Source organism: Scardinius erythrophthalmus (genome assembly GCF_964197995.2).
Source record: "Scardinius erythrophthalmus genome assembly, chromosome: 12".
Lineage (NCBI taxonomy): Eukaryota > Metazoa > Chordata > Actinopteri > Cypriniformes > Leuciscidae > Scardinius > Scardinius erythrophthalmus.
Window position 1 is genome coordinate 5367963 of NC_138232.1, and position 27856 is coordinate 5395818.

Here is a 27856-nt window from a genome sequence, read left to right on the forward strand (position 1 = left end):
AATTTATGAATCCTAGATTTTCATTGTGGCTTGATACTTATTTTGATTTAAATGAGGTAATATGTTGCAATTTCTGTTTGCACCTGACAAGTATATGTATATTTATAAATATACGTTTTATCGATATCGATATCGATACGTTTTAATATACGTTTTCACAGCATAAATTCATGTTTTTACAGGTTGGTCCCATGGACTTTTATTGTATTTTTCGATAGTTCCGAGTGCCTAACAACTGTGAGGGTGGTGAATTTTTCTCTAACTCGTTAGTTTAGATCGTATTTAAATATAAAATGTATGACAAATAAGGGCGTGGTTAACTTTGATTGACAGCTTGATAACGAGCTTAGGCTGAGTGGAATTCCTGAAATTTGACGTCTCGGCCATGATCTGACACAACACATCATACCACCTCTGTATCCTTTCTGAACATTAGGATTTTCCAAGATGGCGCCGCCCATACCCCCATAAACGGCCTCAAAACCGTTCTTCAGAAAGTCTATGGGTGACGTCACAGACGCTTTGTCCATATTTTTTACAGTCTATGGATAAAACACGGCTATGACCGCTTCACCCAACGGTTCTATTTATCACTGCGCCCTTAGCAACACCCTTAGCAACCACACGTATCAACAAAGTTTGAGAACGAGACAAATGAGACAAAGTTTGTCTCCGCTTGGCGTCGTGCCTAACAACGCCCTTCAGCCGTTACTTATTCACGATACAGCACAGCCTCTCGTACCTTATTGCTTACATACATATATATATATATATATATATATATATATATATATATATATATATATATATATATATATATACATTTTGTATGATTGACTCATCCATATCAATGCACTTGAAGTTGGGCGTGAAATGGAAGTTGCTCTCGTTTTTTCTTCTCTATTGTGACTCTGTAACATGCAAGAAAGGGTGGGACTTGATTTTGTCCATGAGGAATTGATTGGATGGTTGTGGCTTGCTATTGGTGGATCTCATGTGATTGACAGGTTGTCCCTCCCTCATGCCAGTGAACACATCATCAGAGAAGAGACGAGATGTTGCTGCAAATGGGAGCAGAAATTATTTTGATTAAAGATTGATACACATAGATTTAAAAAAATAAAATAATGATGTGCAATACACTGCAATATTGCATTAAAAAATTGTCAATTTTGATTTGATGACTTAACAGAACTGCCAATTCTGTGGTTATGGCCAAATGCCTTGAATTGGGTGTCAGTCAAAAGTATCTGGTTATTATATTTTATATGAAGCGTTATTACATACATGTGCACAATATTAGAGTTTATCATTGTATGTCATATAAGCTTGAAACAGGTCCACTTTAGTTTACCCTTCTAAGCTTTTTTGAAAACAATAATATACTGAATATCACACTGTATCTGTGTGCATTCAGAGGAAGGGGGGAAAATCACACACCGGTGACTCTTGTCCTCTTATAGTAATTCTGATCTGAAGCCATTCTATTTAGCATGGACAAAAGTTCTTGCTGTCTTGCAGAGTTATGAGATGGGCAGTGGCTGACTGGGGTCATGGTGGTGCACATTGATCTTTAAGTTATAAGGAAGTACATTTTGGACAGAAATGTAATATAATGTTTTCTAAATGCATGTTATTTATCTTATTTTGAACGATTCATGCATGCATGCATGTGTTTTAATTTAAAAATATATCATAACTCGTGAAACAGACTTTTCTCTGGTGACGCATGCAAGACTTTTCTAATAATTTGGTCTGCTTAACCCCGCCCCTTTCTCACAATTGAGTGCAAGCTTGCATTCAGTGCTGCCTCCGTCCAATCAACAACTGAGGGACTGAACCAAGACCCTGTCCTAAATTTTTTTATTTTTATTTTTTTAAATCCCTTTTACTCGGATGTACGTCACAATATGGAAGAACATATCTGTTGCTACTTCCGTTTTATCACACTTTAATAAGAACTATTAATAAGACATACCAAATACACTATGTGCCATAACATTGTTGATAGCTGTTCTGCTTTAATTCAGAGATTAATTTTGTTTAAAAAAAGTCTTTATGCTACAGAAACCTATAGGATGAAAGGATCATAGAGGATTGAGAGTGGAGTGAAGGTTCATGGACAAGTGTGGGCTGGTATGAAGAATGAAAGGGCACCTTTCTGTGTTAATGAGGCATTGATTTCCACATCACTAAATAATGAATTCATAAATTAGGCCTGACCATAAAACACTGTAACTGAAATCTGCCCACTCAGGGAGTTTCTATCTTATAAATGAACCATGGAGTTGACCATGAGCATTTGTAAACTAGATCTTGTGTTCTCTTGCACACACATGCACAACATATATCTCAAAAGGGGGATTGTGTGCAGTCAATGGGTGTGTTGGATATGCTGTAAGCTATACATTGGCAACAAAAAAACAATTTAACCCAAATATCAAACAAGTTCCATCTGCAAATCAGTTACTAACTGTAATGTCGTGTCTCAGATCTCCATAGCCTTTTTATTCATCAAAGAATCCTGAAAAAAAGTGTCTCAAGTTCCAAAAAAATATTCAGCAGCACAACTGTTACCAACATTGATGATAACTGAGTATCAAATCAGCATTTTAGAATAATTTCTGAAGGATCATGTGACACTGAAGACTAGAGTAATGATGCTGAAAATTCAGCTTTGTATCACAGAAATAGAAAACCATTATTTTAAATTGTACAAATATTTCACAAAATGATTACGTATTTTTGTTATCAAATAAATGCAGGCCTGATGAGCATAAGAGACTAAAAATACTAATGTTTCCAAAGTTTTGACCGGTACTGTATAGTGTGTGTGAGTGTGTGTGTGTGTGTGTGTGTGTGTGTGTGTGTGTGTGTGTGTGTATGCATGTGTACATATGTATGTATGTATGTGTTTATGTATATGAATGTATGTGTCTATGTGTGTATGAGTGTGTATGTATATACACATATAAAGTTTGGCCACCAGAAAGTCTCCATATACTTTTTAAATTCATGTTGAGCAATAATCATATATCCATTATTTGGAGAATTATTTTTTTTCATATTATTTTTGGGATATTTAGCATTAAAAATGCTTCTGCTATCTTTGAAATATGCTACCTGGTTTGATATTTTATGTAATCCCACATTATTCATACAGTTTACAAGTGTGGCTTAAGTGTCCAGTCCAAATACTTTCGGGGCCACTGTATATAACACCATGGAAAACAAAGAAACTAGAGTGTCCTAGAACCTCCCTCACTCATTGCTCAGAGGGTGTAGAATTACTTTTAGGCAGCGCGCAAGTGCGCACCGTAGCGTCTTCAGCGCGCGCTAGTGTGTAAACCATCATCTCGCCAGTATTTCGTGTCAGAACGGGCTGGCAGGCAGGTCTAAGGACCTGGGGGATATATTGGAACCCTCTCCTCGTTCATTCGCACCCACTCTCCTCCCCAAACACCCTGTCGTAGCAGTACAGAAACCCAACAATCAGACAGCTGTCGACTGCCGGCTTGAGTCGCGCGCGCTACATCACCAATGCCGGGAAAGCGTCCGCGCAGTCAGCTCTCTCGCGCACGCACGGACAGCGAGTGTGTGAAGTAGTGACCGCAAGAATGGACCAAAGGAACTACTTCGCCGTTCTGCTGCTCGTTTTCCACGTTCAACTCACATTTGGAGAGTTCTTTCCAGGCAAGTTTGCATTCCGTTCTCTTTCTTTTGGCCACTTTGCGGAGGTTACGCGAGGTTTGAATGCCGTAACCCAAGACGGGATGAAACTTTAATAATTGTATCTTGTTTATTAATGACGGTTTTCTGACGAGAGATGTAACTTAATGTTACAACGTCAGTGTTAGATGAATATGAATTCTACCAGATTTGGTGTTTGCTTTATTTATCGTTTGTGACTTTTTATAGTCATATCAGACATGTTTTAAACGGAGCTGTATCGATAGGCTATTACCTCAGTACTAGCATGTTGAGTCAAGTTGATTTGATTTTGTCTGGAAAGACGACCGTTTTAAAACATTGTATTGCATTATAATAGCCTATATCATATTGCATTATATTATATATAAAAATGCTGGGTTTTTTCACTATGTGTTTGGGTCAAATATGGACAAACCCAACCGTTGGGTTAAAAAAAATAATTAAAAACCCTAACCAAACCTGGTTTGAAGTATATAGGCTATATAGCCTATATTCTGTTTGTATGATAGGCTACCTCAGACTGGATGAAGAAAAGTTTACTCAGTCACTTCATTTAATTTTAGCTATTTATAATTTGCGTTGGGGGTCTTTTATAAAGTTTCTCATTTATCAGTGATCGGTTTAAGGCAATTGTTGAGCTCGGCGATGAGATCTTAAAATAGTCTCGTATAGAGTGAGGGAATCGGCCACCGCGTCCGTTCCGTCCTGAATGACGGCGTTCATCCTTCCGCCGGCGGGTGGCGCTCTGGGCACATCATAACCCCGAACCACAGTCTCATCGGTTGAATCGTGGGTCGATGAGAAATTGTCCTAGAGCAGGAAAGATGTATCCGTTTCTTTTGTTTTAAATATGATAGCCTAATATATATATATATATATATATATATATATATATATATATATATATATATATATATATATATATATATATATATATATATATATATATATATACATACATACATACATATTTGAATATCATATTTTCTTTGTCTAGAATAACCCGAAGTAAAAGAAAATACTGAAGAGCTAAATTATAACAATAATGATGCAATTGATGGGGATGATTTATGAAAAGAACTAAGCAAGTTTTTCAGATGTGCTTAGAAGAAATTATTGACTGTAAAGCAACATAGAGAACTGCCTATTTTAATCTTCCCTGGAAGGTTAGAAAAGTCAATTATATTTCAAATAGCTGTTTTAATGTTGAAATAAGCCAATAACTTCTAGTAGAACATGTCCTGGATTACTGTAAAACACACAAAAATTGAAAACTTAAGTTTAATTACTGCCTTAAATGAAATAAAGTGATTCCAAAATTGCAACCTGTGGTGATAAGTTCCTTGCACTTGCTCAACCACTTTGAATTGAATTGTAGAAAATTGAGTTTAAACTGTGAGAACTTGTCATAATTTCTACCATTTTTACCCAATTGTATAGACAGATGGAAACAGAAATGTTGATATATAACGATGAAAACACAGCATCTTCACTAAATTTTTGACATGATTAAACACATGCAACAAAAATAATTTTAATCAATGGACAGAATGATTAAATGGTTCAGCTAAAGGTTAAGTAATGCTGATTATTATATATGTATTATATAAACAACATTTTCCTGCCGTTTGTGTATTTCAGCTTTTGGCTGTAGTAGGTCTGTGTGCTAAAGACTGACACTCAGACAATAAAAGTTAATCAACAGACAACCGCAATGGACAAATATTAAAATAGTAATTGCTAATTCTCTTTCTGGGCATGGCTAATGAAACCAAGGCAATTTCAGTTGACTTTTAGAAATATCTGTAAGCTTTGATTGTTTCACACTTCTCACGTGCTGCTGACCTGTTGAGCAAATACGACATGCTTCTGTAATATCTTTCATGGCTTAACATGTTCATTTAATAAGCCCCAATAGACCAGTGTTTTTAAATCTCAATGCTTTTTTAGTGTCACGTCTGTAGCCTGGCTCTTGTTGCGAGGATAATTTGTGTTCCATTCTATCTTTGCTTGTAATTTTGGCAGGGCCAACAAGACTTTCTCTGTGCTTCAGTGAACAGCTTGACAAGTAAAGGCCTATCTTTATTCACCAGTCTGAGGAAATGAAAGCAAGGCTATCAACATAAAAAGACTATTACAAAAAAGTACATCTTTTTTTGGACTTGATTCTATTGTGTGCATGGTATTCTTTGAAGTAGCATGTAAATACTATGGTATGAGAGTCATTTAGTACCATTATATATATTAAAGTACCATGGTATTACTGTTTGATTCCATTACTGTACCATGGGACCCTCAGGACATACAAGACTAAATGCTTCCATTACATTTATTCCGCATATTGATGGATGTCTCTTGTATTTTATTGATGTTTGCTTTATTTAAAAGCTGTTTTAGTGCACAACTGGTGCATAGATCTAACTGTCTTATGCCTATGGGCAAAGCGGTTGAGTGTGCCATAATTGATTTTAAAAGTGGCAGTTATCCCACTGAAAGATTTTCATTTGGCATTTAATTGAATATATTGCGCTGGCAGCAGAGAGCCAAAGAGGGAAGACCTAACGTGTCTTGACTCTCAGCGTTCCTTGTCATCTTCCAGTCGTCAGATGTCACACTTTCAGTAGTCTTCTCTGTGTGTCAAGAGTAGAGGTCGACCAACTGATCCTTTTTCGGCTATCGGTAACAATCCATCCCGATAGTTTTTCCCTGTTGCGTCCATTGCTGGAGCAGCTGAGAAGCGTCCGCTGTCTTTCTACAGTACGAGAGCGGCCTCTAGAGGCCAAATCACTGATGCCTTCAGGAGTTTGTTTTGACACGTGAGAATGAGTGGGACACTTTAGATGCGGATTTAAAACACGACAAAAACAACAGACAACAAAACCATATATATACAGTACACTACAATACATATTTACATATCATTATTAAAGTAGGCTAATTAATTTGTTGACTGGAGTGGAGAACAGCAGTATGTTTGCTGTCGAGGCTTAGAGGACGCTAACATTAGTTGTAGCCTACCTCAAGCAGTTAAAACAATGTGACTAAAACTCTAACCCGAATGTTTAATGTCATGATTGTTACCATCTATTTGAATTAGTTTGTATCCATCTGATCGCATTTATGCATTTGTTATTCAGTGAAGTTGCATTTTTCACGCTAGTGATGTAAATAAGCAAATTGATAGGCCTCTGTTCATGTAGCCGACAGAAACCTAAACAAATCAGAAATGCAAATAAAGTGGGAGAGGATACAAACAATATACATTTGTGCCTAATTTCATATGTGCCTTTGTGTAGATATTTAAATATGGCCATCTTTAAGCATGACTGTTTGTATTTATATGAAATGGTAACAGTTCATTTATAACATCAACTAAGGTTAATAAAAGTATTGTTCATCGTTAATTTCAACATTTGATCATACATTTTTACATTTTAAACTCGATTCTCTTAACTTTAGTTAATGCACTATGAACTAACATGAATGATCAAGGTATAATTAATATGTAAATATTTATATTTAAAAATTATAGTACATTTTTATGGTTTAGTACTGTTTTTTATTTTTGTATTAAAGGTCCCGTTCTACGTGATCCCATGTTTCAAACTTTATTCAGTGTGTAATGTTGTTGTTAGAGTATAAATAATATCTGTAAAATTATAAAGCTCAAAGTTCAATGCCAAGCGAGATATTTTATTTAACAGAAGTTGACTACATAAAACGGCTCGTTTGAACTACACCCCTCTACTTCCTTCTTTAGTGACATCACCAGAACCGTGTTTAGACTAACCTCCGCCCACAGGAATGCTCCCTCAACTCTACTGGCTACTTGCGCACTTCTTATAACTTAGGCTACTGTGTTTACTCAGCTCTTACGGTGATTTTCTGAAGTAAAACTGACGCTTCATCTTTTGTGTGATGTACAATAAACTTTATTAAACTCATCAGTACATTTTTGATCATCATTCGGACCTGGTCCGAAACAGCAGACTTGTAGGCTGTTAATAAATAATGGATACATACAAGCAGATGACAAATAAGTTATAATAACCGTAATTAAACTACTAAACCATACCTGTTTCATCTCTATACAGCACTCTGACTCTGTAGGCATTATTGTCCGACTCGAAATGAACGCCGTTACTGAGAGTTTCTGATATTATCATCATTCCGTGAGATGAAATTGTCCTGAGAGACTGAGCGCGAGCTCATGAAGCTCCTCCCCCTGGGTCGTCCAGCAGCAGCTCATTTGCATTTAAAGGGCACACACTGAAACAGCTCGTTTTTCTGAGCCCCAAAAAATGTCAATTTAAACATGCTGTAAAAAATGATCTGTTGGGTATTTTGAGCTCAAACTTCACATACACACTCTGGGGACATCAGAGACTTATTTTACATCTTGTGAAAAGGGGCATATAACGGGACCTTTAAAGTTCAGCACTATTTTATGTGTTATGTTTGTTTCATTCAGTATCCATTTTTAAAATTATCGGTTGATTAATCGGTTATCGGCCAGCGTGGTCCAACCTAGTTATCGTTATCGGTAAAATCCACTATCGGTCAGACTAGACGAGAGTGTGAAATTCCTTACAATGATAATACTATCATTGACTGGTAATACTATGGTTATACTGTATAGCCTATTATCAATGAAAGGTTTTGATGGACCTGCTTACTTTTTTATGAGTATTTTGCACATTTTAGAACTTATCTGTTTATAAATAACAACATTTAGTATTATTTCTGTTTTATATTTCATATTTAAACACCATTGAAGAGTTTCAGTTTGGGCTGGACACTTGTTGACTTCTTTTTTTTTCTTCACAAACTGCTCCAACTTTTCCAAAAAAGTAAAAAGAAATGAATCTCTGAATGAATCTATTAAATAAACAAAATTTAAAAATGACAACGTATTTTTACAAAGATAAAGGAGAGTGAACCAGCTGCAGTGACGTATACCGAACTGAGCTAAAGCTATTGGCCTCTCGAAAAACTGCCACTTTAAGAGCTGAACATGGTATTTCCAGTGTTTCTCACCCATTTCTTCTGGACACTTAAGGCCCTTGCACACTGAGTCCGAAATTTTCGTATGCGTTTTTTCGTATTCGTGATTCGGTGGCTCTGAATTGTCAAAACACAATTCTAAATGCTTGCTACGGATGCGAAAAATGCAGAAAATCGAACCCGATCCGATTTTTTTCATGACGGACGAAAGTTTCGGAGGCAGTGTGCAAGCGTGTTTGACATAACGTGAGGTCGTATTTATTTATTAACGTGCGGAAATTTCGGATGCGAATTTCGGACTCATTGTGCAAGGGCCTTTAGTCTTTTAAACATGAATTCCTTTCTTAGAGGTATTTTTTAATCCCGATATTTATATTTAATTTATCCTAATTTTAAGAATTAAAATCATGAGAAATTTAACTTAGGTACAGTAAGTGAGTCCAGACTTTTGACTGGTAGTGTCTATTTTGGTACTGAACTATATTCACTCAAGTACCATGTCTTTAACTTTGGTATTTAAATGTACTCATTGTATTACCATTGTATACTTTTGGTGCTCTTTTTTTTTATTGATGACACAAGCTTGCTTGTGAATAGAGCTTTCTTTCAATAACCTAGTCTTTGTGTGTAGTTTCACCTTTTTATAGGGCAAAATGGGTTAATTAAAGCAAAAAATTATTAATTTGTATAAAAAAAAACCACCCGTAAAGGTTGTCTAAGGACCGTTGATGATGAGAGCTCTCTATGGTCCTATGATAAATCATAAGTTTATTCATTAGGCCCGGGGTGAGGCGGCCCACCCATGTAAATTTAGCCCCCGGCCCTGTCTGGTTTAGCAGCGGCATGATAATTTATTGCAGGGCAAGTTTATCTAACTCAGATGCATATTTTTTATTTATTTATTTGCCTGGCAGAATTTTTAATTTCTTCGAGGTTGCGAGGAGACGCCTATTATTAATAAAAATGATTAATTAAAACTAATGAGAGATCATATACCCCGGGGGAGCTGAGGATTTGTCTCTCTCTCTCTCTCTCTCTCTCTCTCTCTCTCTCTCTCTCTCTCTCTCTCTCTCTCTCTCTCTCTCTCTCTCTCTCTCTCTCTCTCTCTCTCTCTCTCTCTGTCTGTCTCCTGCTCTCTGACAGCTACTCGTTTGCAGCTCAGTGAAGTCTCTTATCATCTGTGCACTGCCTAATAGCTAATCCAGAAACTGCCAGACTACCGGATAATCCAGTTCACTCAGTGTTGCGTGTGTTTCTTTAGGGCTTCTAGATTAATTTAAATAAATCCTTGAGCCTGAGGCATTTAGGAGTTTATATATTTCTTTTTGGCTACTGTTGATTCTTTTCCCGTTCATCTTTACCTTTGCTATGCCTGTCTGAAAGACAGACCGTTTAGAGATTTTTTATTGCGTAGTTGAAGGATTCATTAATTGAATTCACTTAGTATTTTAATGCATTTAACCCTTATAGTTTTGAATCGATATGCACTCTTAAAAATGAAGGTTCCAAAAGGGGGTTTTCATGACGAACCATATTTCATAGTGGAACCATTTTTTTCTTTGTGGAACCATTTTTTGGTTCCACAAAGAACCTTTTAGTCACCATTTCTTAAAAGAACCATTTTTTTTCCCCTTAGTGTGAAGAAAATCTTAATAATCCTTAATGTGAAGAAAAGGAGAACTTTTTATGCATTGAAAAGGGTTATATGGAACTTTATGGAACAATAGATGCCAATATAGAACCTTTATTTTTAAGAGAGTGGTTATGAACACATATGCATTCATATGTCAAAATGTCTACTTCACAATGAATATTTCACAATGTCTACATATTATTCATTGTCCACACTCAGGGGTCATCAACCTTTTTCAGGCCAAGAACTCCCTGTAAAGATGGGGAGAACATCCCATAAATTTTATAGTATAAAATATGTTTTTATAGTAAAAAATATGTGTTTTTGTTTAAGCCTGGTCTATAATAACATCTGTATAGTATGTTTAATTTGTTGTTCTTTTTTATGCTGCTGTCTATATACATTTATATATATTCAGAAAAAATAACACAAGTTAAATTTGTATATCAAAACCGTCTCAGGTTACGACTGTAACCTATGTTCCCTGAGAACAGGGAACGAGACACTACGTCAGAATGACGCTATGGGGAACGCCTCAGGCGTGACAGGTGTCTGAAATCAATATCAAATCACGGCAATCACATTGACCGGCGACAGCCCGTGAATCATTAACGTGAATGATTAACATGCGACCTGCAAGTATAAAAGGGCGCCTTGCAAACATGACAACATCCTATCGTCTGAAGGGACTGTTGCAGGCAGGCCCCCTGGCAGGCCCCCTGGAAGACTGTTGCAGGCAGGCCTCCCTGAAAGTAAGCTCCTTCATGTCATGGTTCTCTGGTAGTAGGCCTCACCAGGCCTCCCTGGAGTTGAGTTCCAGGGAGACGTAGTGTCTCGTTCCCTGTTCTCAGGGAACATAGGTTACAGTCGTAACCTGAGACGTTCCCTTTCGAAAGGGAACTCTACACTACGTCAGAATGACGCTATGGGGAACGATATACCAACGCCACCATGCTAAGGGGAGTGCATGCCAAAGGCAGTGACAACTGTCAGAACCGGCAATTCAAATGAACGCTAGTACCACTCACCCCCAGGTCACACTGAGCTGTCAGTGACAGCACTCCCTACGGTCATAGACCAAGCTAAATGACACCACAGAAAACCTCCATAAACATAGTTTAGTGAAAGGTCTACCTGGGCCTGCTCAAGGGCCTAGGACCAAAACTTCAACTTCTTAGAAGGGGTCCCTTCTAGGGAATGTGGCTAGGGAACCTGAGGGAACCCCAGCCAGTCACTATTCAGGGGAACGTGCCACCTGAAATGCCACCAGGCAGGCCTGACCTGGTGTCACCATATAAGACACTACAGTCTGGCCACTTCCTGTCTGTCTGAAGACAGAGCCTCTGGACACTTGCCTTTAGGAAGGCATCCAACCCGAGGGACTGCGAAGCAGGCAGTAAACCACTCGGACCGGATCTCAGAGACGGGATATCCTGGAGAGTATGACTCAGCATAGTGCTTTACAACCCTTGCCAGCGAGGGGAGTTTCTCTACTCGATCCACGGATCAACCCAGTGTTTGTGTTTCAAACACTAAGGAGGCCTGTGAGGGCCTAAGGACTGATCTAACTGGGAGGCCTTATGAGAGGCCTACGACCGACTGATCAGACTCAGGAGACCACATACTCATACTGACCCTCAGTGAGGGGAGCATTAGATCTACCTGGTAGGCAACCAGGCTGTAGCAGGATAAAGAGGTTCCAGGAGGGAACCCGTAGCAGAGAATACAAACTTGAGTCGAGCCAGGGCGCAAGCTCACCTTCGGTAGCTGCCTGATAAGGTCTGCTAAACTGAAAGTAAGCGGCCACTAGCTTACAAAACCCAGCACCACAGTGAAACTACTCAGGGAGACCTGGAGAGGCCTACTACCTGACAACCACAGTATGTGGGAGCTCACCTTCAGAGAGGCCTGGTGAAGCCTACTATCTGATAACCACAAAACGTGGGAGCTCACTTTCAGAGAGGCCTGGAGAGGCCTACTACCTGACAACCACAGTATGTGGGAGCTCACCTTCAGAGAGGCCTGGTGAAGCCTACTATCTGATAACCACAAAACGTGGGAGCTCACTTTCAGAGAGGCCTGGAGAGGCCTACTACCTGAAAAACCATGCTCAGTGGAACACACAGTAAGTGGGAGCTAACCCTTCAAGGAGGCCTGGAGAGGCCTACTACATGACAACCACAGTATGTGGGAGCTCAACTTCAGGGAGGCCTAGTGAGGCCTACTACCTGATAACCACAGCGCATGGGAGTTCACTTACAGAGAGGCCTGGAGAGGCCTGCTACATGACAACCACAAAACGTGGGAGCTCAACTTAAGGGAGGCCTAGTGAAGCCTACCACAGTACATGGGAGTTCGCTTACAGAGAGGCCTAGAGAGGCCTACTACCCATTACCAGAAAAACCACATTAAGTGGAAACTCAAAGTATGTTGGAACTCAACTCCAGGGAGGCCTGGTGAGGCCTACTACCAGAGAACCATGACATGAAGGAGCTTACTTTCAGGGAGGCCTGGAGAGGCCTACTACCTGAAAACCACAGCTGACATTGGGCCAGACTGGCATTCCAGTTGACTGTCTATGGGGCTTTGCCTTCAGGGAGGCCTTATGAGGCCTACTAACTGATAGTTCAACCTCAGGGCCACTTAGTACTACAGTATGAGGGATTTAGCCCTCAGGGAGGCCTAGTAAAGCCTACTACCTGACCCCCACAAAAAATGTGGGAGCCCATCTCCAGGGAGGCCTGAAGAGGCCTACTTCCTGAAACAGTCTAATCAGCTGGATGTGACTGCTGCTGGGGACTCGCCTAACAGGGAGGCCCGGTCGAGCCTACTAGCTGATAGCGAGTCTTTCTGCTACTTTAATGAACACTGCTGGAACCATACTAATAAAAAACTTTCCTAAAGTTTTGACCTAGTGTATGCTCCACAATGTTGTGACCCACCTCCGAGGAGGCCTGTTAAGACCTACTACTCGGTAGTGAGTCTTCTGCCCGAACTACCAGGGCCAACCAACGAAGGTGAGCTGGCCTAGGAGCCCTATCTTAGGGGCTACCCGGTCAAGGAGGCCTGCTGGGGCCTACTACCTAACTGTGCAGCCTTCAAGGCAGAAAAACTGTTACTACAGCACTTACAGCATCCTGGCACCTAATCACATTGCCAAAGGCAGTGTACTCAGCAAAAAGCAATACCCTCATAGCAGGGGAGTACAACATACGCCACTCTGCCTAGTGGAGGCCCCATTTTAAGGGCCTACCTACTAAATGCATGGGCATCAGCTCATGGCAATGCTCTGGCTTCAAGGGAGCGGAGTTCAAATACCGGAATGAAATGTAGTTAGAACTCCCTGCTCACCCGGAGCCATCGGGGTGTGAGGTAGATAATACAGAGCTGAGAATGGATTACTCAAAACTACCCCGCGTTTAGTGGGGGAGTAACACCATATGCCCCTGAAATGTTAGACAGGGAGCGGGCCTGCAAGTGGCTCCAAAGGGTGACAGGGATTTGTCCTGTGCCCAGCCTGGGGAAGCGGAGCTTGCTTGCAAGCCTACCAACCTTCACCCATCGTTCGAGTGGTTCAGCTCAACGGGCTGAGTGGAGCCAGCTCTAGAGGCCTAAAAACAAGTAGCTCTGTTCGGCAGGGTCTGGCAAACTATCACATCGCAGAGCGAAAGACAGCCTGACCCACCTGAAGGATCATACCTCAACTACCACCCTGCATTACTCTATCATCCCTGAATGCAGTGAAAGGGGCGGGCCTTGGCCAACAACTCCCATTTAAGGGAGGAGGCTGAAATCTAGGGGAGGAAGCCTAACACATAATGAATGCGGCAGCTATACTTAGCAGAACGCCTCCAACATCCCAAACATAGCCTAGGCCAGCTACAGAGGCGGCCCGGGTTAGGGCCGACCCATAAGCATAGATCTACCTGAGGGCTCAGAGGAGCCAAAGCCAACTTGATTGAGAGGCTGTGAAACACTCAACCTACTGACACCTTACAGAGCTCAGGGGAGCGAAGTACTCAGGATATCAATGTCACAAACTGATAGGTAAGACATAAGATCTATCTGAAGCGCCAGCGTCAGACTAAACCTAAACAAAAAAGCTTTTTTTTTTTTTTTTTTAGGAAGACCAACTACTCTACCCCTGGGTGGCTAATAGCCCTGAGGCTAAACAGAAATGAGCGGCGGCCCACCACGCATAAAAAATGTTATGACCGGAAGGCCATCACACACTCAGCACAGAAGCCAAATCTTCTTTGAGCTTCTCCCTAATTCGTTCCAGCCACCAACTGAGGGGAGGCTTCAGGGCCCTGAAGTCCAAAACTTACTTTACCTTATTCCTCCTTGCCAGTACGACTCCCTAGGTCTATACAGGGAACGAGGTCTGTAGAGAAATAAATGTCAGTGTTATTTGTAACTGGCAACTGAAGTTTGTCGACGGCGCGCCCCATATCAACCACCAGCTCAGCATACACGGGGCAGGATGGCTGACGAGGCTCTGGATCTAATGCATCCTCATCAGCCATTTCTTGCCCGTCCTGAAGAGCACTCTCTGCAGTACCAGTAGGAGAAACGTCTCCGTCATCCACCTGCAACACGCTCTCGTCAGTCGATGACGCATCTGAAAGGGTTTTTTTTTTTTTATTATTTGCACAGGACGCTCCCTCGAGAGCGTCCCGTGCGTGCTCTTCACTCAGACAGAAAATGCACATTTCATGTGTGTCACCCGGCAACAAAAACCTTGGGCACGGGTCAACACATATAATGAAATTCTTTACCTTAGGACTTGCCTTAAGTGTGCGCTTCATTTTCTAATTGCCGTTAATGCTTGACATTAAGACCAGACAAAACAGTCCCTGAAGACGAAAAGATGTTGTCATGTTTGCAAGGCGCCCTTTTATACTTGCAGGTCGCATGTTAATCATTCACGTTAATGATTCACGGGCTGTCGCCGGTCAATGTGATTGCCGTGATTTGATATTGATTTCAGACACCTGTCACGCCTGAGGCGTTCCCCATAGCGTCATTCTGACGTAGTGTAGAGTTCCCTTTCGAAAGGGAACACAATTAACTCCAATCAAAGCTATCAAAAGTTTTTTTATTCATAATTTTTTTTATATAAAAATTAGTTTAGATTTTGCAATAGAATATTTCAAACAGGATATTTTTTACCATTGCAATTAATTTTCATCTGACCTTCAGCTGTCATATAGAGCCACTTTTTAACAGAGGCGGACATTTTAATAGAATGATCACTTCTTCTTTTTTTTTTTTTTGCTTTTGTAGTAATGAGCACTGATAAATCTTTCGTAATGAGACCAGGAAAGCGTCTTAAGAAATATTGATTGTGTTTGACAAGATTTTGCTTTATAATTGAATTTGACTTTATTTTTACTTAATTAAGATGCAAAATGATGTCCACATCAAGACTGTCTACTTCCTGAATGTGTTCTTTTTTTCGAATGTTTGCCAACAGTCTGATTTACAGACATTTGAAACGACATAGGTGAGCCTTGAACACACAGCCCAATGGGTAAAAGCTCCATATAATGAACAGAAATCTCATTCCTTCTCCAACCACTTTTTCTGAGCCCTTGAATGAGACACTTCATGTCTAATGGCCGCCCCTGTGCTATTAGCCCATCCCTCTCAAAGTCAAAAAAGAGTAAAAAGTAGAAGAAAAACCCCTGAGTAAAGTCACATGATGAATGGAATTTAAAAGGAAAGAAAAAACCTTAATTGAGAGAAACCAACACATATCGTGAGTGAATTCTCGCCAAGGCTGCCAGGGCTAAATGAGCCTCACTCCGTTTCAACGTATGGAAACAAAACGGGTTGCCTTACTGTGACTGATCTATGTTTTGTTGTGATTGCCGCTCTAGACCGAGATGGAAAGCTCGTCTGAGTGGGTGGATAAACAATGCGAGAAATCAGGGAGAAATGAAACGCTGAAAGCCGCAACTGAGAGATAGACAGAAAAAGAGAGAGGAGGGGAGGGGGGAAGAACAACACTTGAAGTGGTCGAAAAAAATGAGACACCTGAGAGGACCAACAAATGACTTTGCAAGGGCTGTCGGGACATAATGGATTTCACACACAGATGCACACACGCACACACACACACACACCCACACACAGGAACATGATTATTTCCCGTGTGTCCATTAGAAAGCGCCAGGGCCGTAATTGTTTTCTTTGACCTGCTTGTTATCGCCCTGCTCCTGGGTTGCCAGGTTTCAGCGCTCCACTCTTGCCCTCTGACAAGCTGTCACTCAGTGGCCTGTTTAGTATTCGAGCGAGAGCGAGAGAGAAAGGAAGACTGTCAGAGGTGTTATCTGCATGACTGTGCTGGTCTAATCCTCCCCACTTATTCTATTTGGCTGACTAAATGACAGCTCAATACTGGAGTGCGGGCCAAGTCCACTATAAATGAGACGTCTCCTTTTCGTACTGTACAGAAAGTGAAAACCTTGTTTAATATCTGAGGCGTTATGAGCCAGTCAGTATTTAAAGGCGCAGTTCACCTTAAAAGAAAGTCCGCTCAATCAGTTCATTTGAGGTCACTCAAAACCCATTTCCCCTGTGAAACACAAAAGAGACTTTTTAGTCGACAATAAAGTTCCTTTGCTCATACAGTGAAAGTGTATGAGGTAAGGAAGTGAAAGTTGTTTTTATTCATTCTATTATTGTTTATTGTATTTTATTATTTAATCAACCCCCTTAAATAGTCAATATGAAATAAAAAATGGACCATAGTTTTAGAACACGTTGTGAACGGTTTATTGGTTTGTTATTTCCAATGTTTGTCTGCGTAAAATTTCAGCAAATTGACCAGCCTCTGAAATGCCTTTCATTTTTAGTTTAGATTTTAATTTTAAACTTAAAATCATTAATTCAACATGAAATTAAAACCGACCCTATTTACTTTCCAAATCCATGTTATATAGGAAAATATAACCTTAATAACAATTATAGTTATGTTTTCTTAGATAACTATTTTTTGCTGGTAACCAAACCCTCTTACTTTTCTCAACCACCTGTCATATGGAGACTGTTTTTAAATATTTTAATAATTCCAGATGGATACAATGAAGTCCCAGCCTAACTAATTATACTTTTTTTTTCTTTCTGTGGTTTGACATGCATCTTATTCTCAGATAGGCTAGGTTTCGTATAATGTCATTGACATTAAATCAATTAAGCATGTGACTGTGATCCAGTCTTATGCTAAGAGAGAACATGAAAGCGAGATCTTCCACTCTTCTTTCATCCATTTCTCCAGGGCACAAACATCCGTTCCCCTTCAGTCAGCACTCTCCAGCAGGGTCATGCTCATTCTGGAGGGGCAGAAAGACCCTCTCTGATGTCCAGGGTGTCGAGGGATTTAATGTGTGATAAAAAGTAATTATATTTTTTTCTACTGTGTGTGCAAGGCCGGATTTACAGACATTCTTCCTGAAAGATTCATGAGAGTTTAAAAGTAGAGAGAGAGAGAAAAAAAAAGAGACAATGTCAAAGAAAGACAGAGAAAAATATTTTTTCTATATTTTTTATGTCTTATTCATAGTTTTAAAGTGATTAACATGAATTTTTGAAAAATTTAAACAGAGATTTTGAACTGATTCAGAAGAATAAATTTAGTTGATTGCATTGTGCATTAGGACACAAAGGATTCACCGATGCTTTGTAATAACACTGTAGGTAACACTGTAACATAACACGATACTTCACGATGTTTCACGATAACACTGTAGGTGTTTTGAAATGTCGACCGCTTTGCAGCTGCTCACCATTTGGTAAAATACAGCACTTTCTTAAAACACTTCTGGATGGAATTAACTATCTGGCCCATCATTCGTTTATTAACCTCAGTGTGGGTTGGAGATTGAGCTGTTTTTGTTTCCGTAGTGTGTGAGGCTCAATTACAGTGTCATTAAAGAGACACAGACTCATTTGACGCCCCATCAAATCACTGTCAGTCTCCGTGCAGCGCTGTCATCTCAGAATCAATAGAGCAATAAAGAGCTTTGGACAAAAACAGCGGGGGACTCTTTTGAATGTGACACCTTACACCTCTCTGTCCTGAGCGCACAAGCAGGGGATGGATTTCCATTCACAGCCGTAAGTGTCTCAAAGAAAGCTTTCTAAGAGGTTCACACTTAGACCAAACCGAAAAAAGGGGAGGGGAGGGAGAGAGCCACAGGAAAGACAACAAAAATGCTTTTTGATTTTACTAAAGCGATAAGGGCTGTTAAGCACAGTGTGAAGCATAAAAGGTTGTTGTTAATAATAATAATAATTTCAACTAATTTTGTAGTCAGTGAGCTTAGAAAAATTGACCTGGTGCATTAATTGATGTCCGGTCACAGATTGGCTTATTTTGGCTTCAAACGTTACGTGACTCTTAAAATGGGATTTTTAGCAAGAACTGCTGGTTTTAATGAATAATTATGCAATTAAGTACATGATGCTGCACTATATTATGAATATATACACAGTGAGGTACCTGCCATTTCTGCACTTACAATACAGCAAGGCCTCAAGTGTTTTATTGCTAATAAAAGTTATACGTTTTCATTAAAACGTTTTTTTTTTTTTTTTTTTTTTTTTTTAATGCAAATGTAGTACTCTTCCACGAGAAGATGTCCCTGACATGTGTTTTGTGTCACAGTTGTTACGATATTGGGTTTTTAGAATTCTTGCGATGTTATATTGACTAATCAGCATCCAGGAATAGAACTATCTGTTTAGTGAATGTATGGTATGGAGTAGCGTTGTCAATACCAGTACTTTGGTACCAAGTCGATACTTGAGTTTTAAAAATTTAACGGTACCAGCCTTTATGATGTTTCGTTACAACCAAGTACTGGGTCGGATCGGCGGATGCTTTCAAATGTTCCCATGCTTATTTATGAGCGTTCGGTGAAGGGCGTCAAAGGTTTCAGGATTTTCTAATAAGTCAGAATCCATTTTATTCTGTGTGAGCTCTGCATGCTCGCAAATCAATCATTTTGTTATTACCAAAGTATAAACACGATGTAAATAAAACATTCATTGTGCAGTTTTAGTAATAGACAGATTTTTTTTATTATAATGATAGTTTTCACTCAGTCATTGAGCTCATGCTGCATGTGAACTGAAAATCTTTAATGTATTATTTACTTGTTAAATAAATTCTATTAATAATTCTATTGTTATTTTGAATTGATAAACAAAAAAAATATTAAAATAAAATAGTTGCAATCGTTTTTGCTATGGTTCCGATAACTGTGAAATTTCACTGGTATTGATACCGACTACTGAAATTTTGGTATCATGTAAACACTAGTATTTAACCAATGGAGGTAAAGTATGTTGTTACTACATACATTCAAGTCATGTGATCGTATTTACATGCATTTTGTGAAAAATAGCAATAAAGCTAGCCTCTTATAATTTATTGCTTGTGATCATTCTCGGTGGCAGCGCGAAATGGATAAAATACGTAATGCATCAATTACACAACTAATGAACATCATTTGCTCTTTATTTTGTTGCAGTAGTGCTAAAAAGTTTTCTTTGTTTGTCAGTAAGCATAAAAGAGAGCGAATAAAATGCACTTCATAATTATGACTTCTGAGCTCATAAGTACAAACTTCCCAGGAGGAGGACTTGGACACAGCAGGAACTCAATGTTTGTAAGCAGTGAAGTGAATCGGCGTAGATGTTCCTCAGAGAGGGAGTGAGGTATGGGGAGGTTGAGATAAAGAGGATGAGGCTCAGGTTTTCTGGCAGAGGGTTATTCTAGAAGTGGATGAGAGAGAGAGGGGAAAAGGAAGGTGTTGGCAGAATGATTCAGACGGTGCAGATCTGGAGAGCTGAGCAAACATCATATGGCTGGCATTGAGAAATATCCTGTCCTTCTGTTTACTCTACAGTTCTTTCATGGAGAGGAACACAGTCAAAGAAACCTGCACAGATGTGTGTGCACATGCAAACGCGGTAATTGCCATCAATGAATCCATCAATAAATTCAGTCTAATTGGATTGAGATGAAGAGTGTCTTGATTGTCAGTTAAGATTTGATTAATTTGATAATAAATCTCTTACCATGAAGACAGATTGCAGTTCTAAGCGAATCTTAATTTGAATAGCGTTGGAAAGGTGTTGAAGGACCCCACTCTGGCCTGGCTGTTCATTTGTAATATGTGGTAATTATCCCAAATCCAGCTGTTTCTCCATTTATTGCTGAAAACAAAGCTTTAGCCTTCACTGACAAGTGAAGATCTCTGGGTCTGCTGAGTTTAGTGTGCTAAAGTTCACTCAAACTTTGAGATGCAGGAAGTTTGTGTTCTAGCATCATGAACGAGTGTGCAACTTTTGTCTTTTGAGTGTGTATTTATTTATTTATGCAGCGATATTATTGAAAAGGAATTTACTATATATACACTACCTGCCAAAAGAATAAGAAATTATTATTAGATTTTTTTAAGGTTTTTGAAAGTATTTTATTCTCACCAAGGCTACATTTACAGTAAAAACAATAATATTGTGAAATATTTTTACAATTTAAAATAACTGCTTATTTTTTTTTTTTTTTAAATAGAATGTATTGTTATTATTAGTAGTATTATTAATGTTGAAAACTGCTTAATATTTGTTTAAATCATTTTCAGGATGTATTTGATAAATAGAAAAAAATCAAAAGAGCATTTATTTGAAATTGAAATATTGTGTAATATTATAAATATCTTATACTGTTAATTTTGATCAATTTAATGCATGAACATATTGATTTTTTTTAAACTTGCTTACCCAAAACTTTTTGAATGGTAGTATATCACAGTTTCCACAAAAATATTAGGCAGCACATCTTTTTTCAACATTTATAACAATAAGAAATGTTTCTTGAGTTACATAATGTGTTAACATTTTAAAGCTCAAAAAATATATTGAAAGAAAATATAGATAAACTCATTAATCAAACTCATTACCCTACTAGTTGACTGTTGACAAGTAGTCGAGCATTCTGACCTTAAAATGTGCAAGATTGGAAAAAGTACTTTAACCTCACCTTTAGTATGCACACACAATTAGTTCTGTCAATCTAATAAATAAGAAGCTATCCAGACCCATGAGATAAAGTCAGACCCTCGTAAATCACTGCTTATCCAAGCCCCCTCATTAGCCATTAGAAACCCAACTGTCTGCCACATTTTGCCCCGCACCCTGCAGTTGATTCACAGAAGGAAACGTGTGGGCAAATGCATTGAGATGAAGTACGATTAATTGGCTGATTCATTTTCGCACTGAAAGTGCTTTGCTTTTGTAATTCAGCTTGTTTCACTGTCGTTATTTTACTCTCGCTGCTTCTCAATGACTAAAAACAGCTGTTGTTGTGTAGCTTTTTCATCCACCTGTTCCTATTTGAAAGAACTTACCTTTAAAATATATATTTTTTTAAATGTCCCTATAATATAATAATCTATTTCACTCTGAATAATCTCACTGTACTGAAGTTGTGACTGCTAGTTCATGTTGAATTAAATTGCTTGCATACACAGAAGTGAGTGCAAGAAAACGTGACCATGAAGATGGCAAGGGCAGTAATATTTTCAGAGCACAGTGGGATGAGCATAATAAACTGGGTGGCTCTTATGTCAGGGCTCTGTCAGAAGTCAAGGGAAGGAAGAGGCGAGTAACAAGACCCACACATTCATTCTCCTTACATTTCCCTCTACGGAGACACCATTAACCTTTAAGGTCTGTGGTGGACATCCAACAGATACTGTTGGCAATTCGAGAAGGAGGCTTTGTTCCCCAGTGGAAGATTAAAAACGTTTTTAATTGGTGTGGGTAATGGCGATTTTCTGGAGTGGATTCACACTTTGGTGCATTATTTGGACGTTGTGAAAAGGTCATCCACTAGAGCAGTGTGTTAGAGGATAAGAGGAGGCCATAGTAAAAGGATTTAAATGAGAGAGCGAGAGAATTGTGCACACTCTTTTGCACTCTTTGAAATGTATCGTGAGCAATAAACTAGATAACAGAACCATTACAAGGTGGAAAGTTGGATAACTAATGATCTAGGTATGCGAGAAAGCTTTTGACTAGGGTGGCTCAACTTCAATATATATATTTTCCTTTGGTGGGGGGTCAGAACCTTGCTGAAATCTTGAAGATCAGTCCAAAAAGAAGAAAAAAGACCGGTCTACTATATTATTTTCCAAAGTACTAAAATCCACAAAAATGAAAGGGAGAAAAATATGATCAACCAAATAATACTATCTTATCATTAAAGGTAGGGTAGGTAGGATTTTTATAAAAAACTTTTTTTCAAATTTGTTTAAACTGTCTTTATATACCAATACATAATTAAAATGTAAGTGCTCTGAAAAAGAGAGTATAAAAATCGAGTGACTGTAGACCTTTTAATCTGCAATAAACACAGCTCATTATTTCCATTCGGGACGAAACAATTGATTGGTTTGGGCGACTGTCACTCACTCTCGCAACCATGGCTACCACCCCTGTTGCTAGATCTGCCCATATGCGCGCGCACCCGTTTGATTTGAGGAGTGTAAGAGAGGCGCAGAACCTACGAAGAGTAAAATGATGGCAGAGAAAGAGCATTCAAAATTCAAAGCACCTGCATATGCAGTCAGCGAAGGCAAACAAGGCAAAAACTACTTCCTCGGACCCTGGTTGCCCGCACTCTTGAACGACCTCCTCTGCTTCGCCCTCGACCCCGGACCTGTCCTCGAACCGACGAAGCGGTACTTGTCTCCGGAGTGTAGTCCTCATTAGAGTCAACAATGTTTTCATCATGGAAACTCGCAAAACACCGTATATGTTATGAATCTTACACGAAATTCACCTTCATCACAGTGTAACTGATGGTAATGGAAGAACGTGTATCAATGCAACCTGTTTTTAGCTTTACCTTATAAATATAGCTCGTTACCTATAAATATAGCTTGTTACCGAATCAAACAAAGTATATTTTAAACTTTACCAGTATCGATATGCTAGCTTGATATTGAGTACTAAAAGAAATCTTATTTGTTTATATTTATAGTGTTAAAGTTAGGTATTTTATTACATGTGATTCTGACATGATGTCACTGCATGCACTGCGCTCCTTCCTCTCCGCTCGTCAAATAAATGGTAAATAAATGCGTCTTCCAGCTGAGCCTGAGCGCGTTCATGTGTTTTGGGGGCGTGGCTTTGGAAGGAGCCCAGAAGGGAGGGGGTGGAGTGAATGGAAATAATTAGCTGTGTTTACAACAGTCGTGAGAGGACTACAGACACTCGATTTTTATACTCTCTTTTTCAGAGTACTTACATTTTAATTATGTATTGGTATATAAAGACAGTTTAAACAAATTTGGAATGTTTTTTTTTTTAAAATCCTACCTACCCTGCCTTTAAACTGTGTACACTGTAGCTCAAATCCTCATTGAACATTATACATCCATAGCTCATCCTGTGTCACGCTCTGCCCCCCAGAATTCTCTTTGAATCATGAATCTCTACATAATCATATTAAAATTAATATTGAAAATGTCAGCAAAATGTATGACTTTCAGACACATTGTATTGTTTTCAAGGTGTACTCCGATGTTCATACATCGGTTTTGCCTGCGCTTAAAGATAAATGCTCCGCTTTTCTCATTTTCTGGTGGCTACTTCATCTCCTGTGAATGCGAATGCAATCGTCTTTTCCAGCTCCCCATTGTTCAAAGTGACAGTGTTAATTTGAATGTTTTCCCATTCTTTCATCTTCACACATTTACATCCTGCTGACGGCCATTAATTACGTGAAAACCAAAGCCATCGTAAAAATGATGGATGAGTTACGGCTTCGACATGACAGTGAGATGCCAGAACCCAACAGGAACTCCTTTGTGCAGACCATTTGCCTTGATCGCCACTAATGGGAAGTATTAAAATGATGACTTTTGACCTAAATCCAGCAACGCACCCCTCATTATTTGAAATGGCAGAGCATTAGGCCGCTTGTTGAATTGTGAGGTGGAATTTCATGGAACGCTGGTTAATTCGTTTGAATGGAAATTCAGTCATTTTTTTTAATCTTTCTATTTGTATATGGATATAGTATATGTATAGTTTTATATAAAGTTTCACTCAATAGATTGACCTTACTCACGCAAGTACCTGGAAATGCCTCTGGGATCCATTGACTTACTCAAGGACGCAGAGACATTGATCTGAGGTGGTGCTCAGGTTTGAAATAAGATCTTCCTGCTTAAACGCTCTTGGACTCTATTTGAGGTTGCGTTTAACCTTAAGCACAAGGTGATAACTTCAGCAGGTTTTGCATAAAACAAGGTGTTTTTCTTTTAATTTGGCTGTGGTGTAGCTTAATATACACATTGAATACATTGGAGTTGAACCTAACTCTATGTACCAATATACACAATCTAAAATCAACCAACATGGTAATGCTGTTAATAGGAACATTGGGAGTAATAGTTGTGGAGGTGGATTAGCTTACACCTCTTCTTATTTTATATTTTATTATCTAGAAAGATTAGAAAGATTTAGTAAAATGACATTTTACAGGCCAAAAGAGTTAGCAGTTTGTTTCAAAATGATTTTGAAAGTATTTGCAGGGGGTTGGTTTATTCTCCCCGGTTAAGAAGCTATTAATTTTCTCTATCAGCATGAAGGTGGCAGAATATGATGAAAGCTGCTGGTGTTTCGCTGTTTCTGCTCTCTCCTCTTTTCCTCCCTGCAAATCCCCAAATACAATATTTGATTGTGTTGTGATCATTGGCAGTATCTTGACAGTGTTTTGACTTTTTTGCTGTTAGAAAAGCTAGCAGGAGATCATTCCATGTTTCGTCAAACCAAACTAGTGCTTTGGCCCATTTTATATTAATCCTTTTTTTTAATTGTTAAATTTCATTTAGAGTTAATGTAGTACCACAGATGTCTATTTCTCATTAGCAATAATACATGTCTCCATCACAGTTTGTACGTGCTCAAAATAGAATCAAATACACTGGATTTTAGTGATTAAATGTGAAGTATGTAAATGTGTTGCATTTTATTTATTTAATAGTTTATTATTGATATTTATTTTAAGTATATTATGATTATTTTGATGGAAAGGGTTAATGAAGGTGAATGTATGTACAAGTTTGCAAATTTCAGTTGTATTCAGCTATTTGTTAATGCTTTGGAAAAGATAAAAGTACATAAAAGTATTCTTTCTACTATCCCTGCTTAATATTCAGAGATGTAAGTAAGCAATTTTATTTATTTATAAGTTTATTTGTATAGGGACAGTACAAAAAAAACATGATCCCAGTCAAAACTGGAAAATATGTATTGCACATAGAGAGTATAGCAAAAGCTATATTGCTATACTATTTGTAGGTTTATTTCCCCCCATAATGCTTATACTGGCTCTTGGGTGCAATCCAATCATTCTGACCAGCCCAACACAACCGTACGACCTTAACCAATAGCGTCATTTTGGGGTGGGGCTATTTGTTTGTCCAACCAATGGAAGATGGGGGTGGTGTTTTAAAAACTGTTTGAAAACAGGAATTATTTTTGAAAAGTTCATTTGGTGACACTAGTAGCAAAACAATGACACATTTTTCAACTTTAAATTTGTCAGGGCAGAGTACTAACTAAAATTGATATTGTTATAGATTTTGCTCAGTTGGATCAACGATCAATGAATCCCTTGAAATTATCAGTTTGTTTAATAAATGATATTCCAGGAATGCACATTTCTTTCCTGGTGCGCACATTTCTTCCTTTCGGCTCGCCATGCAGTCTATTAGACACCGAGGGTGAGTTATACTCTCCAGTGAAATAGAATCATGGACAAATAGAATCAGGTGGGAAAGAAAACTAAAATACCATTAGCCGTAATTTGCCCCCATCAGACCTGCATTCTGTCTCTATCCACCGTATCATCTATCTCTCCTCTTCCTTTCATAGGCCTCGTGTGCACCTGTGTCTGGTCAATACCCCCCAGCCATTAGTTGATTTATCATCATTATTGTCTTTTCATACTTGCGGTTTATTTGATGAAGCTTTAGTGCACTAGGCTTCCAGCTGCTATAATGGCCAACACTCCTTCATCGGGACTGTAAATATGTTATATGAAAAAGCTGAGGATATAAAGTGAATGCGGACAGTGGGAGGGGATAAAGAGGAAAACATCAATCTTTTACCCCCCCCCCCCCTATTATGTGTGATGCTTGCTATGTAAACCTTTTTGTACAAACACACAAGTCTAAGGCCAGAATCATCTGACTGACTGAAACCTTTTTGAGTGATTCATTAAAATAAAACCATTCATTAAAAGAAACTGGCTCATTAGAGTCATTTGTTTGTCAATTGTACTACACTAGTTGTTTTATGATTAATTGATTGTAAATTTGTTGTGCAGTAGTTTTTTATTCTTTTAAGAGATTTGATGGATAAGAGTCATTTGTATTGAGTTGAACTGTAGTATGTAGTATGAATTGAAGCATGTTCCAATTCACTTAAACAACCTGCTCATAAAATGCAGTTGTTTATTAATCAAGTACTGGACGTATGTTATTTGTTTGATTCACTATTAAGAGTCAGCTCATAAAAGCTATTTATTTGTGTCTTAACTTGATCATGCTATACATTTTTGATTCACTTAAAATATTTGGTTCATAAACCTGCTTTGTTCATAAATCGGTTGCGCTGTATGTTTTAATTAATAAGAGTTCGTGTGAGAAGACTGTCTTTTTTATATGACTTTGTAGATTGTAGAGGCAAATTTTAAAAGTGACGTATGTAGGATAGCAATGCCCCAGCATAATAGTGGTGAGTTTTGCGCAAGTTTTTCATATAGAACAGCAGCTTGGCTTCTCTGCTGATATTTATTGTTGAGCTGAATATTATATAAACTTTTAATAAAACCTATATCGTATGTTCCTCATCGCTGCTCATAAATGACAGTGTGACATTATAAAAGTCTGTTGTCCTTGTATGTGTGCTTGATCCCTCACTGTTTTCATTAATGCAATTGTAACATTGTATCAAGGACACTATTTCTGCAGACAGTGTGTGTGTGTGTGTGTGTGTGTGTGTGTGTGTGTGAACGTCCTCTCTTTATGAGCGGAGTCAGTATCGTAGCCTCAGAGGTTTATTATTAGTTCTGTGTTTGATGTGTCAGCTGTACATTGCAATATTGTTGGATGACTGTCATAAAGCCATAACCCATTATATTTAATATATCTTTATTCGCTCTTGGTGGTGTATGCTGTGATGGTCTGTCATAAAGTACAGAGAGAGAGTTAGCCAAGAAATGAGATCTCTTCGATATCTCAGTTGTTTCTCCAAGACAGCAATGAGATTAGGATTAGTTTTCTGCTTGTTTATTTTAATGTCCACTATAGCACCCCTTGTGGCAACGTTGAGAAAACAATGCGTACTTGTATTGCGTTATGTTGTAATATTGGAATGCAGTAATGCACAAACCAATGTTTTTTTGGACCGAAAATGAAG

The 27856-nt window shown here is 38.6% G+C and overlaps 1 protein-coding gene across 1 annotated transcript in view; it reads left to right on the forward strand.

The window, feature by feature from the left end:
* Positions 1-3617: 3617 nt before the first annotated feature.
* The window catches only part of ptprt (protein tyrosine phosphatase receptor type T), a gene marked incomplete at its 5' end in the record, with an annotated part of 249208 nt that continues 224969 nt past the window's right edge, over positions 3618-27856 (forward strand). The window contains one exon of the mRNA XM_081380101.1: positions 3618-3697. Within this exon, the coding sequence (XP_081236227.1) occupies positions 3618-3697 (80 nt within the window). The remainder of the gene's footprint in view (positions 3698-27856) is intronic.